General features: G+C 38.1%; 1 protein-coding gene across 2 annotated transcripts; it reads right to left on the reverse strand.

Moving 5' to 3' along the window:
- Positions 1-5,566: 5,566 nt before the first annotated feature.
- ptchd3a (patched domain containing 3a) lies at positions 5,567-11,881 on the reverse strand. 2 transcript variants are annotated; one of them, XM_028434491.1, is made up of 4 exons: positions 11,069-11,881; positions 10,348-10,469; positions 9,265-9,410; positions 5,567-8,414 (listed from the first exon to the last, which is right to left on the reverse strand). In XM_028434491.1, exons 1-4 carry the CDS (start codon positions 11,777-11,779, stop codon positions 6,859-6,861), a joined length of 2,535 nt encoding a protein of 844 aa, XP_028290292.1. In that variant the 5' UTR covers positions 11,780-11,881; the 3' UTR covers positions 5,567-6,858. The 2 variants fall into 2 exon arrangements, with proteins under 2 accessions (XP_028290292.1, XP_028290293.1); XM_028434492.1 differs by having other exon boundaries at positions 8,274-8,466.
- Positions 11,882-16,837: the final 4,956 nt, after the last annotated feature.

A 16,837-nucleotide genomic window follows, 5' to 3' on the forward strand; every position in this document is an offset into this window, starting at 1 on the left:
CCCCACCTCTCTCTCTCTCTCTCCCTCTCTCCAGTCAGAAAGAAGAGAGAGGGAGGGGCTAAATGCAGGAGGTTATTATATTATATCATGTATATATTTTTCGAAGAGGTACCAAACACACTTCGCCCTCTTCCGACCACAGAGCGCATTATGGGTAAAGCCAGACGAGCGTCGCCTTCAAAAAAAAAAAAAAAAAAAAACCTCTCCCCATCTTCTTCTTCATCATCATCATCATCATCATCATCATCATCTTCATCATCATCTCACGGGGCTCCTGAAGCAGCAGCAGCAGTGAAACGCGATCCTTTGTCAGAGCACTGCTCACAGAGATCAGATGACCAGGAGATGATCCGACTAAACATATACTAATGCCTATTAGGGCTGAGCGATGTGAACCCAACATTCATATCTTGATCTGTTCTTTTCTCCAAAATCTCAATCGTTTTAAATGAAATCAAGTCTGACCAGAAAGACAATTCAGGGTTAAATTTGCTGATGAAAAATGTCACACAAACACACTTATTTACCCTGATCGCACACGTATACATCTCGCCGACGTCGGCGCCATGAATGAAGTTGCATCAACCAGACGTATTGTGGAGAGCGTTTGCTCGTTGGGTAGCATAGCCAAAAGAGCCCCAGCACAAAAACAGCTTCATGGAAGTGACATTTTACAGTTCTACAATTTTATAAGTGGTGTCCCCGATTTGGGGGGAAAACACTCAAAATGATGCGTTAGGAGTTGGATGCCGACGCACGATCTGAGGCCGACATCGGCGAGACGTATGCGTGCTATCTAACAAACAGCTGCACAAAATGTGCTATACTTTTTTGCTGTTTCTCCCGTAAGGGACAGCACGTGTGAGTGAGTTCTGTTGTGTGGTTTGTTTAGGGGAAGGTCTGGGTAAGGTTGCACTCAGCAATCCATCTAACTTTAATGTTTTTAAGAGAAGTAGTGAAATGGGCGACTCCTAAAACAAGTAGCTTTAAAACAAAATAAGCTGTAAAAAAACGTGTCGATATAGGTGATTTTGTAATTTTCCCAGTGACGTGCAGTCAGGGTAGGCAAGGTAGGCAGTGCCTGATTATTTGTTTTAATTATAATATCATTATAGATTATTTATTTTTCAATTCTAGATAGCCTACAGTACTTATAAGTTTGGAAGTGTCAGCATTTTGTGCTTTTCAGAGACCAAATGACTAAACATCACTATTTCCTGGTACGGCAGAGACGTTGCACAGTCTCACTCCGCCGTAGGGCAGGAGGAGGCCACACCCTCTTACAAAAGCACATTGCTGCTCTGCCTCTGTTCCCCAATATGAAAACCATTTACGTAAAAAGGCAGCTCTCTACGCTGCCTTTGGACGTACCTGTGCTATGCTAAATGCTATACGAACGTTCAGAGTGCATTAGTGAATTGATAGAGCGTGGCCGCTGCTACGTTCTCTAGCTAGTGGGCGGGATAACAATACAGGAAGGATGACAGCGTGAGAGACGATAAAGAAACTTTCTTCTTTCTTTTGAACAACACCTGAGGCTGTTCTGAGTTGTTGTTGTTGACATTTTCTCCGTGTTTCTGTGTTTCCAACACAAACAACGGATGCGCTGCCGTGTCATGAGATATATCTTGTTGGGAGAGTATGGAGGCTATATTAAATAATTGTTTGTGTTTCTTTTATGGTGTTTTACGATTTTGATTTTGTTAGATTAACACTTACCAGCAGAAACATATGGAATTGTCATTGGTGTCGACATTGGTGGTCTCGATTTGCAACGCCCTGCCTACCCAATCCTAGTGCTCACAGCACGTCACTGAATTTTCCATATTGGCAAAATAGAAAACTCTGTATATCTTGAATCTCAATATATTGCCCAGCCCTAATACCATGATTCAAAGTCGTCCAATACTATCCTTTTTTCTTATTCTGGTCAATAGGCTTACGTCCAGTTTGTTACATTTACAGTCACTGAGCAATGGAGTCATTGGGCTTGGAAGAGGGTAGGCCTACAACTTTGACAGGTCACAAATCCATCATAAAAATAATAAGTCAATTGTGAAAGATATCTTATTGCTATAGGCAAGCTAGGCTATGGATGGAATGTATAGAGCAGGGGTACTCAAATATGAATCTTAAAGGTATATATGAGAGACACCAGACCTGGGCAGCGCCACAGGTTGATCACCTTCATGCCACACCTCATTGATGCAGTAATTCATGCAAAAGGAGGCCTAACTAAGTACTTAGTGCATAATGAACATACTTTTCAGAAGCCTTACATTTTTGTTTAAAACATAATTTTTTTTTATTGGTCTTTTGTAATAATCAAATTTTCCGAGACACAGAATTTTGGGTTTTCACTATCTTTAAGCCATAATCATCAACATTTCAAGAAATAAAGGCTTGAAATATTTCTCTCTATGTGTCATGAGCCTATATCCTATATGGGTTTGACTTTCTGAAATGAGTGAGAGAAAATATTAAACTTTTTCATGATATTCAAATTTTTTGAGATGTACTTGTATATGTTTTTTTAATTATAATTAATAATTTAATTATAATTTTTTAGAGATGTACTTGTATAACTTTCTGAAATGAGTGACAGAAAATAATAAACTTTTTCACGATATTCAAATTTTTTGAGAGTGGTTGGGTTCAAACAAAAGGTGTTCTGTCCCAAATGTCTTCAGCATACAACGTAAATAAAGAAATTGACCTTCCCGTTCCAATACTTTTGGAGTGTACAGTATATAGAAATGTAGACTATGGTCTGTGGACTAATGTGTAGCAAACTGGAGGTCCTTGACTAACAAACCTTGGGTATTCATGATATCATACAGTTAAGGTTAGGTTGTGTAAATATGTATTATTATTATTCATGGTTTATTATTAACATACTATATTTAAATGTCTTTATACACAATAATTATATTTATAAAATATATTCAGGTCAAATTGTTAGCTGCCATTTTCAAGACAAGGTTAAACAAGGTTTCAACTTAATCTAAATCTATCAACAATATTGATTGAATATAGGCGCTCCAATCACTGTATTGTTCTGCCGCTGAGTTATTTTATGTTTGAGCATTAAACAATTTGAACAATTTTACATCCCAAACTTTATGTCCCTTACAGAATCTTGACCTCAACCCAAAATAAATCTCCTTTGGGGTGAATTTAAAAAATGTTTTATAATGCATGTTTTACATTCTGGGCCCAATTGTTCACCATCTGACCTCCAAAATATCCCATTAGCCATTACAATGTAAACTGCTTTCTTAATTAACGCAAAAAGAATTGTAAAATCACAATTATTTCAAAATGAATAAATTTATATATGTATAGATTTTTTATTTATTTTAATTTAATTTTTTTACAGAACCATGTATCTTGTAGGACTTGCTGTATCCTACATTATTGGTGACTGTACAAAACTTAAAATCAACATTTTCCCCCAAATGCTCCACAGCCAAGTGGTTTACATTACAGTTTTCCCATATTTTAATATAACTTACACAACATACAAATGTTTTTTTTAAGAGCCAAAAAACAAAGTGACTAGGAAATAATAAAAATATTGGAATTCAAAACTCCAGCATTTCTGTGTCAACAGTCTACAAGGAAAACGCTCTCAATAATTGAAAGCGACCTTTTGTGAACATCATCAGCCAGAATTTGACAGATTAAAAACCTCCGCTCTCAAAACAAAGTAAGTAGAAGTTTTATTTGGTTTTATTTACCGGCAAGTAGTTCCTACTGCATTCCGCCAGGTGGCAGCACTGCTCCACCTCATAGTATATGTGGAGGCCATTCATCACAAAGTATAATAATAACATAAATACAGACATAACTACTAATTCACATGATATTTACAGCTGATAGGAGTGTGGGTCACAAGTATTTATACAAAAGTGACTTATTCTTAATGATGTTATAACATTTTTTGTAACATTGTTGTAATTTTATTATTATTATGTTTTTATTTTTAAACCAGGAATAAATATTTACTCCCTGTTTTTACAATATGCCTTTTTTTTTTTTTTTTGGCTACCTATGTTATAGTAGAGCAATTTTCAAGTTTTTTGTGCACCCTCAAAATATTAATTTGTTTGCAAAAAATTTGAAAACAATTTGGCAAGATTTGGAAACAAATGCAGAGTTTTTGTGTGAGAGAGAGAGAGAGAAAAAAAGCTGGATGTGCACACATCTCTCCTCCGCGGGTCACCGACACACACACGCACGCACGCGATCAGCCGCGCGCGTGCACCCATCTGTCACATCCACTCACATTTCTCCACTGCGGGATGAATAAAGAATATCTAGCTATCTATCTGCTGTAATTAATTTGTTTTTAACACCACCAATTCTGCTGCTTCACATTTTTATTTTTACTTCCGCGCACTCATGTTCACCCTCCATGTTCAACACAACACGTAGAAAACGCTTATTTAAATAAGGGCGGTCTGCATCACTTCCGCACGTGCACTAATCATTGCTGCAATCTTAGTGAATCCACCCCTCAGACTGAGACATTAAAACACGTGAGATTGCACCGTTTGGGAAAAACTGAGAGTTCTTTCAACAATTTGCAATTAAAAATGACTGCCACCATGTGATGTAAACATGAAAAGTCTGTGAGTTTCTTTGAATTTGTGTATTTGGAGAGGCTGAGATATAATATTTACTTTTTCCCAAGGGGCTGAAATGGATGCTTTAAAGGGCCGGAAGTGGCCCCCGGGCCTTGAGTTTGACACATGTGTTTTAGATGAAAGCTCAGGGGGATAAAATAAGAGGTTAGGAAGGACCATGTAGGGCCCTGTAAAATACATTTTATTTTTGTCCCCATTCATTTTTTAAAATTGAGTTTTAAAAAAATTAAAAATTATTTATCAATTTTAAAAGAAAAAATACTAGTTTTTAACTCCTGTGAGGAAACAAAATAAATAAGAATAAAAAAAGAAAACCATAATTAAATGTATGACCAAAAAAATAAAAAATAAAAAAATAAATAAAATATATATATATATATATATTTTTTTTTTTTTTTTTTTTCACTTTTTGGCTCATGCTACAAAATCCTGTTTCCCCAGCACCATTGTATAGTTAATGTTTGTAATCTTATTTGAGATGAGTTTTATTCTTGCAGGTTGTTCAAATATACAGGAAAATAAACAACTTGTGAAGAACATGCTTCTGTATTGTAGTTTTTTTTCAGATTTTTTATTTTTAATATACAATAGTAAACCTTGTACATTCTTAGTTTAAAAGACGAAATACACAGTTAAAGTTATGTTTACAACAAAATGATCAGAAAACTAAAATATCACTTAAATGAAGTAAAAAAATGAATGTCAATATTGAATAATGTCTTCCTATATCACAGAATTAAAAAGTTCAATGCCCCGCACATTTTATTGTGTATGTCATCTCATGTTTAAAGTTATAAAGAAACAGATCAAATCTTGCACAAATTGAACTTAAAGTGAGAAAATAACCTCCATTCAATGCTGTTTTGCATTTGATTGTTGCTGGTCATTTCATTTCTTGGTAGTTTCACAATGTCCGTCGATGAGTTTTATACAAAAAATAATAATTTACTCAGTAACGGTTGGGCTTAGAAATGTAACAAATTACTTTACTTCTTTTAAAACATACTGAAGTACAAGTAAAATCAGTGATTTAGAAATATGCTCAAAAAAGTACACGTACCCATAAAACCAACTCAATTACAGTAACGTGAGTACTCTGCGTGTCATCACAAAGTCCACTGTTAGACAGTGTTCACATACAACTGTAAAATGTATTTGCATCCAAATGGTTCACTTATTACATCACGGTACTGAAAAATAATGCCAGAACTGAGTGCATTGTTGCCAGTATGTCAGCAGTGTCGAGTGTATTTCATGCTTGTACGTGTGGATTGGTCCAGAACTACAGTACATGTGTTACTGCCAGTAAAAGTACCACAAAGCCTGTTAGGCTGATAATGCATTAATTAGCCTTGGTTAACCCATTAGTCTAGTTTATAGAAGTCCTTGGTATCATTTGCTTCAGGGAGTTTGTTGTTGAGTCGCATGAGAAGTGAAGAAATCGTAGGATTATAGATAATAGAAACATTGTCAATCAATCAATCAATCGAGCGCTTTTCATATATACAATATAATTTAAAGTGTTTTACACTAATTTGTGGTTATTTGCACAAATTAACAAGGTAAAATACAAAACAGTAGATACAATAAAAACAATCACATTAATTAAATAATTAGCTAAAAACTAAATTAAACAAGTGGGTCTTGAGCCTGTTCTTAAAAATATGAACGTTCTTTGTCTTTTTTAATATTGTGCGATTGTCCTTATTTTAACTTGTATCTCTGTTTGTGGTGGACGACGTTTGGACGGGGTGGGTGTATTTTTAAGGCCGTACGGTGGCCATATCGATATACCGACATTCTGTACGTACGCAGCGCCCCTCATTGGCCAGTTTAGGTCACGTGACTAGGACTAAACCTAACCCTAATCCTAAAAATTGTTGCAATAAAGGGTTATAACCTAACCCTAAGACGCTACATACGTGTACTTCGGTAAAAGTACCAATAGTACCGCGGGTTGTCCGTACGGCTACCAAGACACTTTCTATTTTTAACTATGTAAAAGCACTTTGAGCTACATTTCCTTGTATGAAAAGAGCTTTTTTAAAAATAAAGATTGATAGATTATAACAAAAACTGAAAACTTACTTTTTCAGCTAAGTTCTAACTCAGCTTCAGTAAACTTAGTTCAGAAACATTTCAATATGACTTTATTTGTCAGTCTCAATGTTTAGTTATCTCAATTGTTTTTTACATCCATACCCTTTTATCATTTACTGATAGTGGAAATGTCCTCTTTGTTCTTGCTTTTTTGTGAGCTGCACGTAAATAGTGTTAAGACTACTGGGATAAAAACGAGGCCGTGAACCATTCCAAAAAACATGACGAGAAAATAGAGTTTAAAAAACGTCCTGAAAGTGTGGAATTCTGATATAGCCAACACAGATGCGCCTAAAATCGTAGACAAAGCACCTTGGACTATTGGGTAACCTAGGTTAGAAATGGCTTCCACAACCTTGTCATCGGGGTTTGGCTTCTTGCTGCAGATGAAGGCGTAGGACATGTGGGCAGAGAAATCAACGGTGAACCCAATGCAGGCCGTATAAATGATCATGGATATGGAATCCAGTGTAATATTCCAAAATGCCATGAAGCCCGTCACCCCCACAGTCACTGAACCAATTGAACAAGTCACCCATAATGAACAGAGGGGGTCAGGAATCAGGAGAAAAGAGACAAGCAGCATTGCAGCAGTGATCACAAAAACGTTCTTGATTGTGCTGCTCACCACCACACCGTACTGGTCATAAAAGATAAAATCTTGGTGGTAGATAGACAGAGATGCAACGCTGCATCTGCCTGCAATGGATTTAAGACTGTTAAACATGCTAAGTTCCTTGCTTGCATTGTTAATATCTACCGTCCTTATAAAGATGCGGGATGCATGGATTGCATCATCAGTGATGTTTACATCTTGCTTGAAAAGAGGGAATAAATCGAAAAAGGGGAACAGATTTTCAAGAAAAACATATTTATCTTCCAAATTTAAACCTCTCTCTTGTCCATATGCTAAATAGGACTCCAGCCATGATGTATAGAGATTACTGTCTACAAACTGGGCCCTTTTAAAGTCCTCAACACACACTTGTAAATTTAACCTCATCTGTTTGTCCCAATAAGGAAAAGTGTCTTCTACTATAACCATTACAGATGGACCATAATCAGAAAAGTACTGCCTATCTTTCCTATTAAATCTGGTTACATGGGAGTTATCAGCTGCAAGATCCCGCAGCTCAATCCCCTGCTGTACATGGAAACATCCATAAATGCTTATAGTTAAATATGTTACATAGAGAAAGATGACTGCTCCCTTTATCAAAGGTTTGATCAAAAAAGGGCCATAATAATCCTTAAAGAAATGACTTGCAGGTGATTTTTTATCCACTGTTGTGTCACCTCCAACACAGCAGCTATTATACAAGTCACAGTAGTGGTCTGAGGTGTCTGTCGGAATCCTCATGCAAGTCAACCAGTGCCTGTTGCTGGCTTCACGCCTTCCGTTCAGGGCCAAAAAGGCTCCAAAGAAGGTGATTGTGTAGCAGTAACAGAATATGATGGATGCACAGGTGTAGAGACAAAAGGACTGCATGGATGGGAAGTCGGACTTTATACCAATGGAAAACTTGAGGATGTCAGTCAGGACAGTGATGGTGATGGACATGATGGCTTCTTTGTAAGTGTGAGCAAGCCTCTTCGGAACTGGGTCCATTAGGTTGGTGTGCTCCCAGTCAGATACCAGTATGAACATGTTGTTGAGGCCAATTCCTAGAACAGTGCAGTAGATCAGTGGTGTTTGTTGACATACTTCAACATGGTCCTATCATGCCAGAAAAATATGATGCTCATAACAAGTAACAAGACATAACAGAACCCTGACATGTTACGAATGCCAGAGTGCCTCATATTTCAAGTTAAGGTACCAAAAATGGAATGGGTCAGTGATGCTGATACACTGTTCAGGACTATATGTGTGGCAAATCTTGCCGAATGGGTATATATTTGGTTACGAGACTGACTGCCCCCCCTGCCAGATTTAACCACTGCTCATTTAACCTGAACAGATCCTGGTTGCACTTGATTTTTTATGTTAATACTGTATTATTTTTATGTTAAAAAAAAAAAAAACAAGCAGAGGAGTCAGGAAGTGTCCTCATTTTATTTGATGATGGTTGAACGTATTGACTATTGAAAATAGGAGCAGATACGTCAACATCCTGTACTGAAGTGTTGGTTGGACTTTAGTCAAATAAAATGTGAATATAATCGCCATCTAATGTTGTTTACTTGTTTGTTTCTGTCGATAATTCATTTATAGACAAATCCATTACAAGAAACAACAGGAATCTAGGAAACCTCACCTGTACTGTCCAGTATCCAGGTATTTATTTATTTCACAGTCACACTGGTAGAATTTTTATTTAGGCTAAAAAGTGACTGAATCGATTTTGAGTCACTGAATTGTTTTGGATCCAATCGTTCTAAATTACCTAATATCATCCTTGAATCGAATCGTGATTCAAATTGAATCATCGCTTAAAAGAATTGTTACACCCTTAGTAAAAAATGTTTTAATGACAAAATGTGACGAGTGGACATCCAAAGACCTTTAACTCACCAAGGATGATGAAGGGAGAGTTGGCCACAGTGATAACGAACGGCACTCCGATGTAAAGTAAGAAGCCGAAGGAGGAGAGAACTGCCAGCCCTGCAGAGAGCACGCCGAACACCGCCACCCACACTTTGTTCCTTACATTGTCCGCTCTGCAAAAGAGATAGAGAATCCAATCATCTGCATACTGTCGTAAGTCATGGTATTTCAGTAAAACCGGAAGGTATTTTATGTGAGTGAAAAATTCTACATACGTGCATGAAAAATTCTATGTGTGTGTGCAGGATTCTACATGTGCGTGTGCAGGATTCTACATGTGCAGGATTCTACTTATGTGTGTGCAGGATTCTACATATGTGTGTGTGCAGGATTCTACATATGTGTGTGTGCAGGATTCTACATATGTGTGTGTGCAGGATTCTACATGTGTGTGTGCAGGATTCTACATGTGTGTGTGCAGGATTCTACATGTGTGTGTGCAGGATTCTACATGTGTGTGTGCAGGACTACATGTGTGTGCAGGATTCTACATGTGTGTGCAGGATTCTACATGTGTGTGCAGGATTCTACATGTGTGTGCAGGATTCTACATGTGTGTGCAGGATTCTACATGTGTGTGTGCAGGATTCTACATGTGTGTGTGCAGGACTACATGTGTGTGCAGGATTCTACTTATGTGGATAGGCATTTTCATATGTATGCATGACAGAATATACAATATTTCGTGTGTGAGAGAGCGTTTTCATATGTGTGAGTGAGTGTTTTTTCTTAATAATATCACTAACGGCCCCTCATACTAATGTCTTGCGTGGTAGCTGTATTGTCATTAGATTACTGTATGTGCATGGATTCTTAAATAAGCAGTGTCTGTCTGAATAAGCAAAGAAACAGGGACTGTATGGGTGAGGTTCATTAACCAAATTGTTTACGCCAAATACTCAAAAGAAGCCAAACTTTCTAAATCTCCAAAACAAACAGCTCTGTATGTAAAGTGTCTCTCATACGGTAAAACAACAGCTCTCAGTGTTCCTAACTTTGCCAAATGACTGGAAATGGTTTGCTATGCGACAGTCAGCAGTCAACCATTACCTTAGGCAGGATATGACAGAGAAGCCAATAGCACAGGCATAAGTGATGAGGAATAGAGGGAAGCCATCTGTGGTGTGACTGTCAATCTCCCCCTGCTTGGATTTAGAAGTGTAATAAGACACCTGCAACACAACAGTTGGTCTTTACACATCAACGTCTATGATTTTTCAGAAAAAAGCATAAGAATGAAGCTGGTCACAGAATGTATTTCATTTTATTACCAACAATTATAACGCTGTTAATGTTGCATGAGGACAACGCACATTATTACACAGTTTCAGCAACCGTACATAGTTTTTTTCCCCTCAATTATTAATCCTATTTCTTCAAATTGAAAAAAGTGTATATGAAAAATGTGTAACTTTCACTTTTATCTTTTCATATTAGGAACCCAGGATACAAACTCATGATTCCTGTTATATAATTTCAAAATATCTTGCAGTTGTTGAATAGATACGTTACTATCGAAGTCATCAAAAAATTCTGTTGATTTTTAACTGCTTTTTCTAACCTGATGTTTTAAAGTGCTTTGGGACTATCTTAGCTGTATTAAAGCACTAAATATATCAAGACCATTTGAAGGACAAATTTCTGATTAAATATCTCAGTAAGATGGTCTGACTGGTAAATTTATACTGATACACATCTCTCATTTCAGTCAGATTCTTTGATTGTTGTTTTTTTTTTTTTTTTCAATGAAAGCATAATGTTTGATACTTACATCAATGTTTGTCTCATTCGTTGAGTCCATCATGAGCTCTTTGAAACGTCTAAGCCAGGATCTTAAATCTTCGGCCATGCTTTCTTGATCTTCTAAGTAGTAGAAAAGCTTCACAGCTTGAGCACTTTTCACTATGCTATTAGCATCGGTTACCACTCCACCCAGAACAGAGCCCATGAATACTAAAGTGGATCCGTAGGTTTGCATGGGGTAGTTTATCACAGTTTCATTAGAGCTCATCATTTCCAGGATGGCATTAGTAAAACATTTTCCATCGACTTTGGCGCAAAGTTCATTTAATCCCAAAGTTTGATTACTCACTTTGATGTTGAGAATCCTATTGTTGAGTCTGAAAATGTCTTGGTAAACATGTTCTTCAAGAACATTTCGGCCACTAGTCGACACGGCAATGAATGAAGCAAAGTATCCCCTGCCGTACAGCCTGTCTTCAGAAAACATGGAGTCATCGTAGGGAAAGTTTTCTCTGACAAAGTCTCTTGCTGCCTTCGATGGTCCTTTGATTGGCGTAAATTGTCGTTCAAGATCATTATCTTGCCTTTCATGAAGAAAAACAAAACCTCCACCAAGCACTGCTGTGACTAAAAGAGGTATGATAAAAAAGCCAGATGGATAGGAGCCTATTGTGAAACCAAGTTTGGCAAAAAGTCCTGGGAGAGGCCTGGAGAGACAACCAATGCGCATCCAGCCCATCTTCACACCTAACAACAGAACAAGTGGCACAGTTCTAATGCTTCTCCAACTATTTAAAGGTGTGATTTAGTAGGCTGCTTTTCCCTGAAAGGTCAATAGGTCACCTTGATTTCATACCAGGAAACAACAGTATAAAATATCATGCTTCTCAGCGCTACACAATGATAAGAGAGCCGCTATAAATGGCCTAGTAGCAAATAATCTACTCCTTAAGCAGACGTGACAGGAAGCCACTGGGTAAAACACATTTTATTACTTTATGAGGCAAAAACATGAAACATTATGATTCCAAGCTCCACATGTCAATAATTGTGCACTTCCTGGACAGACAATGCCAGAAACAAAGCAATTCAGGGAATGGGAAGAGCAATAATGCTCCCTGATAACAAACTCTATGAACTTCGCGCACGGAGGAGGCGACTGCATCACATCCAACACACCACTGTTGCTTCCTCCGTTCATTTGTATTTAACGTTTAGCGTTGACTTCAACAAACTTGTCTCATAAATGACAAATTATTTATTTATGAGTTATTGCAATGTCTTTGTAAAACAATGATGCGTTTAAAAAAACAAAAACAAAGTAAAGTCAGCAAACTCCCATGGATCAGTGTGTGATCGCTCATGCTTCAGTGGTTCTCTATAATAAATTGACTAAAAGCAACCAACTTTAACCCTTTTCTACTTCAAACAAGAAACATCTGAAACGTGTCCATCCTTATTTATCACTGCTCAGTAACAGATAATGTCCCGTCCTGTTGGTATAAAAGCTGCAGTGCATGTGCTGTCACATCTCTGATCATTAAATCTGTGATCGATGTCATTGGTCTTCTGAAGACGTCAATTCAACTATAACACCACATTGCACTCCTTCAAATAGTCAACTCTTCCACACCGCTTCCATTGTCCCACCCTGACTTCCTCTTTCCTGTTACTTCCCCCTCACCATGGCGTAACACTGCCCTTTCCTTTTATATTGTGCCTCTAATAAATGTTTTCTTATCCTTCCCTTGGAAGGGCTGATGGTAACAATTATGCAATAATATAAATTAGAATAATAAAAGATTGCACTACATATATGACCTTCGACAGCATGTGCTGACAAGGAGGGAAAAAAAAGCAACGAATGGACTGCCGGTAATTGCTTTGGGACGGGGGAAGGGCCCACGGCGGCAAGTGCAGCACTTTGAAAAGAGTATAAAACATGTGTCATAACTGACACATCACTTTCCTGGTACACACACTACAACGTGCACACGCACACAGTCTCTACCAACTTCCTTCTTGTCATTTGCTCAGTACATTAACAAACGCAGCACAGGCACAGTCTCTTTCTTGTGCTTTTGTTAAGAAAACTGTCCATTGTTTGCAGGCATCAGGGGCACACAATAAATGTGCAGGTAACTTCTGAGAGTCATGGGATGTGTACAGATGGACATCCAGTAAGATAATTATCGTTGTTGGTTGTCAAAAAAAAAATTATAAAGGAAATTAATTGATAATGGAAAGTGGATTATTGCTCCTCAGCTGGCAATGGGGGCTAGTCCAGGTCTTCCAGTTGTTGCTGCACACTGATGGCACTTCAGTGACCCCTGCAGGGACACTAAAATTCACTAAGTCAAGTTTGCCCACCACTGTGCGGGGATGCCACAGCACATCAGTGGAGCCAACATTGACAACAGGTACATAGGCTGTACCCCTGTACCCCGTATTACTCGGACCAGGGCAGGGGATGCAAGCAATTTAGCAGGCAAACCAGAATCACAGGCCTAAAAAAGAATGGTGGAGCCAAAGTATTGCTCCGAATATGTAGCGGTCACGACTTTCATAGTTCCACCTGGGAGCCGCCATGTCTCTTTACCCCTGACTTTCACTCTTCCTGGAGTATCAGGAGAAATCGGAGTGGCATTGGAACTGCATGACAGACCCAGGAGCCTTCAAAACACAAGGCTGGGAGAACAGACCTGCCCCATACGCACACATTCATTCCCAAAACACCGGGCACCTGAGCAGGCACACCACCAGGGGGTGTCTCACCACCAACACTCCACGGTGGGGCATCAACTTGCCACAAAGTTCCACCTCTAGCTCCAGGGAGCCAATATATTGGGATGGCTGAACAGTTAGCGCCTTTCTTCTTTAACTTGTAATCGGAGGGTCACCGGTTTGAATCTCACCCGGGCCATCACTGTGGGATGTTGAGCAAGTCCTTTAACTGCTCTCCGGGCGCCACACCATGGCTTCCCACACTGCTCCTAAGGGATGGGTCAAATGCAGAGAAGAAATTTCACGTGTGTAAAACATATGACAATAAATGAAGGAAATTAATTTAATTCAAATTAATTTGACTATAAAACCTCCAAATCCTAAACATTAAATCAAATTCCAGTAGTCTATTAAATGTATCTAACCATGATGTGCCTTACTGCATCAGCCTCAGGAGATGATGGATGTATGAAGAACTTCTCAGATTGTTCATATCTACAGTGTTGTTCTCCTGAGGCTGTTTGATGTCAGACAGTCCACCGTGTGACACTGACAACTCTCTGGAGTTGAACAAGTTTAGGGTTTGAGCAGTGCTGGTGGGTGACGTCTCATGAACAGTCCATGAAAGCACCACACCACACCACACAGCCAGATGACCGAGAAGCCCCTGACTACAGCCTGCAGTTCGGGGCAGCGATCAAAGTTTAATAAACCAATCGCATTCAGACTTACTCTAACCCTTACCTTAACCTTAATCCATATCTATTTTGTAATCCTATAGAATTATGTAACATAAAATTATTTATTTGGCACGATTTATTTATTTTGAGGTTGATTATTTTTAACTGTATAAGAATCACACAGCACAATAGCATGCCGCTTTGAGCAGCTTTGAACTCTGCCCCAAACTGCGGACTGCAGTCAGGGGTACTTCAGATGACCCACTACACAGAGGATAGCGAGACATGAAGGCATATGATTGGTTCTCTCTATTTGGACCGAATGGCAGGGATTGGTCAGAGTTTTTGCAGGATTCCAGCTACAAGTACAGAGGTCTGATATTTTTATTTTTTTCTGAATACAAAATGTATTGAGTTCTCTCAGGATTGAAGGAACATTTCACCCAGAATAACAAAAAGTGTTTCTAGACAGGATCGTAGACTCTACTGATTCTGACCTTTACTTCCTAAATATTTCATTCCTGGTCCTCTGATGCTCCGTGGTGACTTCCTTTCAAATACATAATCATGTATGCAAGATTGTACCTCTGCAGCTGGAAGTGTTCATTAGGCATAAATGTATGTTTATGTTCTTTTTTCGGAAATTGTCAGATCAGGCCTTAATAGATGAGATGCAACTCTGTAAAAAAAAAAAAAAACAGTTTAGTGTGCAAAGACAAATGTGACCATGCATTTCAAATCTAATAAAAAGAAAATTAAAAACTCAAATACATGCAAAGAAAGAAGAGGAGGAAATGCTTTCAGACGCCATGCACATAATAATAAATTTTATTTGTAATGCACTTTACATCCAAATCTCAAAGTGCTACAGGATTAAAAAAATAATAAATAAATAGAACACAACATATATTAAAAAACAGGACTAAAAGAGGCATTAACTGTTAAAATAAGTTTCTGTAAAAAGGTAATATAAACATACATTAAGGTATGTTTAACAAAAGTACATAACCACACGCCCACACGTATGTTACCATATAGATCAGTGGTTCTCAACCTTTTGTCACGGCAGATTTTCAGCATGCCTTGTTTTAGACCAAATATTTAGACTCTGTAATGATGAAGTCCAGACGGAAGCGATGCGAATCAAAGTGACAAAAGTTTATAAAACAAAATAAATCAAAAGAAGTGAGCACAATGGACTTCTCTGTGCAGAGTGTGCGCTAATAATCTAAAAACATACTATATCATTTATAATGTTCTAGGAGGAGAGGGGAAAAAGGGGTGGGGGCAAAGAGCAGAGAGAGAGAAAGAGGATGAGGAGGATGAAGAATGAGGATGGGAGGGTTAGGGGAAGATGTGAGTCACGCTATCTGACTGTCTATGTTGAGTGGGGAAGATGTCTTCTTATCTATGCCTGTGCAACCTTGAGGTCGGGTACCAACTGGAACAGTATCTCCATGTTGGGGTGTGCTATCTATGTGACTCACCAGGCAGAGAGGCATGGGACAGGTCATCAGTGCAATTTAATAACACACAATGAATCACCACACATGAATATATAATATAATTTCGCCGCATCAATTTTCAGCCCACGATCCCCAAAATAACGGTTCCAGGGACCCCTACTGTACCTGAAGGTGGTTGAACCCTTTCTTTTGTATTATTTTGTTGATAGATGTCTCCTGTAATAGTGGAAACGTTTGTTTTAATAGATATACTTTTTTTTTAATATTATTTATTATGCAAGGAATCTCCCACAACCGTGTTACCCTAACATTTTTAGCGTGGTAGAAGAAGAAGAAAACAGTGAGTCACTTGAAACGATGGAATTGACATCATCGAACAGTTTCCCAACACCATGGGTAGAGAGAAGGTAAGTCTTATCTTCTACTTTTCATTATTTTACAATGTCAGCTTTTTTTCAATGTCTCAATCTACCTCACGGAAACTGTCACGCAAATTATCAGGATGAAAAATGTTTTCTTTTTTTTCATCATGAACAATCTTGATTTGCAACCCTGTTACTATGTTTAGAGTAACAGGGTTGAACTACATTAACGGGATTGCATTTCCTTCAGTTTTTTTCTTAATAACAAACTATTTATAGTTCAATCAAATACGTTGCATAATCTAAACTACTTTTGATATTTTACAGATTGACTAATCATAAAGGGGAAATTACTTTTTTTTTTCTTTCTTATAGCATGGAGTACCAATGAGCACAAATAAAGAACAGCAACACTACTATGCCAGGGGTGATGTTGGCCTACAGAGGAGACAGCAGGATTTACAAAAGGAGAGAAAATGTAGAGGAAAAGTGTAGAAACAGGAAAGATGCTCCTTCAAAAAGACCGATGTGCGAGAGGACAGCATTTTCAGAACGTGTAGAGAAG

This window comes from Gouania willdenowi, chromosome 20 (genome assembly GCF_900634775.1).
Source record: "Gouania willdenowi chromosome 20, fGouWil2.1, whole genome shotgun sequence".
In the NCBI taxonomy this organism is placed as follows: domain Eukaryota; kingdom Metazoa; phylum Chordata; class Actinopteri; order Blenniiformes; family Gobiesocidae; genus Gouania; species Gouania willdenowi.

Excerpts from the sequence above, each read along its gene's own strand:
- ptchd3a (XM_028434491.1), bottom strand. The coding sequence starts at position 11,779 with ATGGGCTGGATGCGCATTGGTTGTCTCTCCAGGCCTCTCCCAGGACTT. Across the intron at positions 10,470-11,068 it reads CGAATGAGACAAACATTGAT|GTGTCTTATTACACTTCTAA; the intron begins GTAAGTATCAAA and ends GTTGTGTTGCAG. Across the intron at positions 9,411-10,347 it reads TCTGTCATATCCTGCCTAAG|AGCGGACAATGTAAGGAACA; the intron begins GTAATGGTTGAC and ends TCTCTTTTGCAG.